Source organism: Babylonia areolata, chromosome 21, assembly GCF_041734735.1.
Source record: "Babylonia areolata isolate BAREFJ2019XMU chromosome 21, ASM4173473v1, whole genome shotgun sequence".
NCBI lineage: Eukaryota > Metazoa > Mollusca > Gastropoda > Neogastropoda > Buccinidae > Babylonia > Babylonia areolata.
The window spans coordinates 29,736,111-29,742,347 of NC_134896.1; the positions used below are offsets into that span (position 1 = coordinate 29,736,111).

At 39.3% G+C, this 6,237-nt stretch overlaps 1 protein-coding gene across 1 annotated transcript in view; it reads right to left on the reverse strand.

Annotated features, from left to right (window-relative positions):
- Positions 1-6,237, reverse strand: part of LOC143295716 (uncharacterized) — a 38,114-nt gene that overhangs the window by 18,620 nt on the left and 13,257 nt on the right. The window contains exon 2 of the mRNA XM_076607339.1: positions 5,481-5,985. Within this exon, the coding sequence (XP_076463454.1) occupies positions 5,481-5,985 (505 nt within the window). The remainder of the gene's footprint in view (positions 1-5,480; positions 5,986-6,237) is intronic.

Consider the following 6,237-nt stretch of genomic DNA (forward strand, 5'->3'; position numbering starts at 1 on the left):
GATGGAAATGACAGTAAAGGTAAAGGAGGTGAGGATGTAGCGTAGAGAAGTGAGAGGTCATTACAACTCAGTTTTTATATAAACTTTCTCCATTTGGTGTTTTTATAGACTGAGCAGTCATTCTGCATTTTATCATTGCAGCTTAAAATTACACTTCCTATCTAGAATCAGTTTGTACATGGTGAGGGCAGACAATGATACTAAAGCAGGTGATATTTCTCAAACATGAATTCAAGGTGAGAATACAAACAAACAGACTTTGTCATAAAACACATGAATAACATGAATATATTATATATAGACAAACAAAAAGAGCACAAGTAGTATGTCATACACACACTGACAAGGCAGCAGCAGGAGCAGCAGCCTGAGCTCTGTCTGACTTGGATGTCAGAAATGGCATCTCTGTTAGCAAATGCCTACTCTGTTAGCGTCATATTGTTATGCCACATGTTATCATAACCAAAAGTGATAACAGTACACAATAACCTCTCCCCCTCCCCCTCTTCCCATGAGGACAGCCCTCTCCACCATGTCTTCCCTGATACCCCCCCCCCTTTCAATTAGTAATTGCTATTCAGCAGAACTGACTTCACATGATGATTATCAGCATATCTTATAGGACTTCAAGGCTCACATACAGTTTTTTTCCTGCCACAAGATTTTCAGGAAAGACAGATTGATGTGTGTCATTTAATTGTTTATAATGTAACAAGAATTGCTTTTTGGACTCACTTGTACAAAGTGAGTCTGTATAATAACCCTGTGTGTGTGTGTGCATACGCACATGCATGCGTATGTGTCCATGGTAAACTTCCCGTAAAGATTGATATAGCATTTTGTCAGCTACTACTACTACTACTACTACTACAGTACTAGTGGCATAGGAATCAAAGTTAGCAGGATGTTAGGTATAATAAAATAGACCTGTAAAGCCATCCCCTTCAGGATGAAGCACAGAGAGGTCAAATGTCAAGGTCATCTGCTACTCATCATTTGGCAAAATGGGAAAAGTTTGATAGAGGCCATAACTTACACCCAATTTCAATGAAACTGAATTAGTGAGCCTTATAAATGGTTATGGGAACAGCAAGATCTCCAAAGAAATCCAACATCAGAGGTTAAATGTCAGGATCACAATCTGGAATATATATATATGTAATTGATAGGAAACATGTCTTTCAATATGCAAGAGAGAGAAGATATATATATATATATATATATATATATATATTTTTTTTTTTTTTTAATTTATTATTATCTTTTTTTAAAGCAAACTCCTACAATAATTGGTCATGTTGAAAATAAAACATGTGAAAAGAAACAAGGTCAAGGTCACAATATGGCCCATTAGCAAAATGTATTAACATGATAGTGTACCATATGATACAGTGATTTATTTGGGCCAGAACATCAATCAATTCAATATTTTGCAGATGTATAAATGAAAGGTCAAGGACACATCAGTATCTTTTTGCGAAATTTTCTATTTAGCTTTTTCTTAATTTCTATTTTTTCAATATTTCTTTGTTTGATCAGGTATGTATCACAAGTGAGTCTTGAATGTCTTGTCTCAAGTGCTTTTTCTTTCTTTTTTGTTATTGCAACATCTAGCATCCTGCTCCTTGTTTATTTTTTTTATTTTTTTGGTTGTTGCTTCCCCCCCCCCCCGCCCCCCCTTTCTTTCAAGTTGTCTCCTTACTTATAAATCAAACGCAATGTACAATCTTATGCACAGCTGTGTAATAACAGGGTTGTGTACTGTCCATGATTTTTCAAAACCGGAAGGTTGAGATAAGATGGGGAAATTTTAAACTATGATCTAGAAACTTTGATCCAGACCTGTTTTATGATCATGAAACAACAGAACACTGATCATCATGGGCCACTTCAGTTTGATGGAATTTTTTGTTTCCTGCACATAGCTTTCACTTTGACAAACACCAGTTCCATAATTATGGTGAGCAAAAATATGACTTGGATCAATAGGCTTTTCCTGCGTAATGACAATAACTGAGAAGGGGCAAAATCTGAACCCGCTACTGTACTAGACTACATGTGTTGGAATAAACTGTCACTACTTCGGACAACTACAGCCTTTCACACATCCTGGTTGATAGGCCATCAACATAAGACCTTTATAGTCTTCTATCTTGTGACCTTATAGTTCCAAGCAAGGCCCATTTTACTGGTGTCTACCAAGGTTTTTTTCAGTCAGGTTCCTCCCATTTGATCCAGCAGAGAATATATCCACATGAAAGCTAAGCAGACTGATCCGCATCAGAAAGCACAGGTTCTCCCAGTGACTGTCTACTATTCCCAATTCTGTTGGACACTTAACTCACTCAGTACGGCCAGTCCTCTCTTCTCCTCTACACAAACCCATCGGATGTCCAGTGGGTGTCTGAATGACCCAACCTTTAGCTTCCGTCGTCAGAATTGTGGTATTCTTTGTTAACATTCACCTTTTCAGTATAAGAGCCTTCCGCTTGCAATAATTTGATGATGGTAACTGGGGTGAAACGCTGTTGACGTAGTCTCTTTCGCCGTTCGTATGGAGAGAGTTAATCATTAAGTTATTGTTTGTTTATTTCTTTATCTGTTCGGTTTTCGAAAAAAAAAAGAAAAAAAAAAAGAGTATTAACACGGCAATTCATGGCCCTAAATCTAAAATGAACCCTACAAAGTAAAAATGAATTATTAAAAAAAAGAAAGGAGAAGAATGCAATGTCAATATCATGAATATATTAATCATCACTCATGATATTCAATCAAGCATTCAACATTTATAACTGTCACTGTTTCATAATATACATGTAATGTATAAATATATTATATGCAACAAAAACTTACTTCATTACTGAATCAAAACTGTCAGTCATAACTCATATCAGCTAAAAACTTAAAGTAAACAGAATGAATACACAAGAAAGAGAGAGAAAGTGTACAGAAACACACATACACACACGTCACACACACACACACACACTGATACAGAGAGCTTGAGCTCAAGACACACACACACACACACACACACACAGACGGTGTGGTGGAAGAGGAGGGAGAGGACAGGATTTTTATATTATATATCCAAAGACTTAAAAGAGAGAGTTCAGAGGCAAAAATACTTGGGGTTTTTTTAAAATTAAAAATCACCATGATCTATAAATATCAATCTGATGGCACCAGAAAGGAAAGAATCTACATTATTATATTATATGATCTGTTTTAGGCCTAGTGCTCTTCACACTGTACACTGCTCCTCTTGCTGAAATTATCAACCGCCATAATATCAGTCATCATTCTTATGCTGATGACACTCAACTCCAGAAGAGTGACACCCCTGAAAAATTGTCGCTCTTGCAAGAAACATCCAACTGCTTCCTTGACATTCAAAACTGGATGACTCAAAATAAGTTACAACTGAACATGGACAAAACTGAAGCAATGATCATAGGAACTAAACAAAAACTGTCTTCCATCACAATTGACACAATCAAACTTGGCAGTACATCCATCCCTCTTTCCATGTCAGTCAGGAACCTCGGTGTTGTCCTTGACAATACACTGTCCATGCAAACATTTATCAGACAGACGTGACAGTCCTGCTACTGTCAACTGCGGCACATCAGTGCCGTCCGGAAATATCTGTCCACTGACGTAATATATAGACTTGTCGTTTCTCTCGTTCTCTCTCGCCTTGACTACTGTAACTCTCTATTGTCTGGTTTGCCTGCTTCATCCATTCAGTCCCTTCAGCGCATACAAAACTCTGCTGCCTGACTCGTCCTCAGAAAGAAAAGATCTGAGCACATCACTCCTTTTTTGCAACATCTCCACTGGCTCCCCGTCTCACACCGAATAAAGTACAAGATCAGCACTCTATGTTATAGATGTATTCAAAAAACTGCCCCTTCCTATCTCTGTGGCTGCCTTCACCTCTACACTCCATCTCGCTCACTACGATCGGCTTCGGATCCACTCTGTTTACGCATACCTGATTCAAACACTCGACTGTTGGCCGCCGTTCTTTCTGTGTCTCTGGACCTTGCGATTGGAATGAACTTCCTCTTTCACTTCGTCAAGTCTCCACACTCAGCTCTTTCAAGTCTGGCCTTAAAACCCACCTCTTCCCAAAATAGCCTCCCTTGCCTGCCGTTCCTTGTCTTTAGTTTCTACAGCTTTAGAGTTATGCATGCGTGTGAATGACTGGTGCGAAAGCACTTTGATTTGTCTCTGCACAAGATTCAGCGCTATATAAATACCATTATTATTATTATTATTATATATAATATATACACACACACATTGGAAAATAATATCACACATAAGCACACAAGTACAGTCTTATTCATACAAATGAACCAAATGGATCATAACATGCTGCTTGTGATTAACAATTGTGCAAAGTTTTGGCCAGGTTTGGTTCCAAAACCTTTTGCAGCTGCTTTAAAAATGCCAGCTTTACTGTTTAGAACAAACACACAGTTGGGGAACAGATGGAGGACAGATGAACCACCAAGACCTTGTGAATACAAAAACTCAATTCCTTCAGAAGTCAAAACAAGGAAAGAAACAGACAACAGAAAGAAAAGGTAAACCTAAATTCTCCAATGAGGAAAAAAGGGAACTGAGAGAGGGGTGGAAGGCAGGTAGAAAAAGAAGAGATTAAAGCAGAAGGAGAACCTGAGCAAGAAAGAGAAATGTGGGGGAAGGGGGGGGGGGAGGTGAAACGGGGGAAGAGAGAGAAAGTTCAGAAACAAAATGAAATGAAACAAAATTTGTTCTTCAAATGACAAGTGCACACTGTCCATTCCAAAGATTCAAACTAAACTTATGGTGAACATTCCTTTTCTTTTGTTGCACCTGAACAATGGAATTCAATACTATCACACCTCCGTTACACCCCAACACCTCCATTCAAGAGAGCAGTCAAAACATATCTTTTCAAACTGTACTTTTTTCACTGAAAAATTTTCCATCTGCATATGGTTGCCATGATTTTTGTTGCTGGATGTGCTCTTTGTGTTGATTTGTATGCATCTGTGATGATTTTGCTGTGTTTTTCATGATACCTGGTTCCTTGGTGTTTATTTTTGGCAATGGTGAATGTGATACACATGCACTTTGTTTTGCTGTGATTTGTTCCTGTGTGATTTGAGGCTGTGATGGCGCTATGTCGATTTACCTATTTGTTTGTCACTTAGTCTTACATATATATGTATATTTTAGCCAATATCATGTGAAACTGTGTTGATGTTGTACATATTCTACGACACTTTGTCTTAAATTTGTATATCTAAAATCCCATCTGAGATGGGGGTACTGCACTATGTAAGCCTGCATTTTATTATCATCATTATTAAAACGGGCAGTGGACTAAGCAGAACTGCTCCTTTTTACATCCAGCCCTTTGGAGAAATACAAATTATAACCCCATCCCACCAAAAATGTCTTATTTATCTGTCCAGTTCACTTACCTGAATACAAGTCTGGAGTGGTGGACTCCTTATCCTTCTCCTTTGCCCCTCTGTTCCCTTCCTCATCGCCGCTGCCTTTGTAGTCAGAGTACCCCCCATCCGAATCATCATAGTCTTCGTCCCAGTCTAACACATGAATGTGTTTATAATCCTTCACCATATGTTTGGGCGGTTTTGACACCCGCCCAGACCTTGTCCTTGGCCGGTGCTTCTTCCTCTCCTCCTTCTCCTCCTTGGACATCTCCGGCCCGTCCATTTTGTCCTCTTCATCGTCCTTCCCTCGTCGACGATATGGCCGCTTGGGCAACTGAGCCGCTTCCCGGACAGGCACGGCGGCAGAGGCGGTGGTTCCCTTGGGGGTGATTTGGACCACAGTGGGTTGGCCTTTGTGGAGCTCCGAGGGGTAGATGACACGGTACACAATGCGTGTGTTGGTGCTGGGATTGAAGAGAACAGAGCCTCCTGACTCCTGGGTGTTTCGGGCCAGCTGCTGCTGTTGTACCACCTGTTTGTAGAAAGGTAATCAGAAAACAGGTGTCAGTCAAATCCCTGGAAAATCAACAGTAATGACATCTTCTCAACAGTGACATTTTCCCTTTCTTTTTTTTTTTGCATTTCTTTTTTTTTTTTTTTTTTTTTTTTTTTTTGCATTTCTTTTTTTTTCTTCTCCTTACCTGGTCAGTCAAGTGGGTGACCTTCATCAGTGTGGTCCCAGTCTACACTTGAGTCCACAGAACAATCATCATGAGCCAGAAAA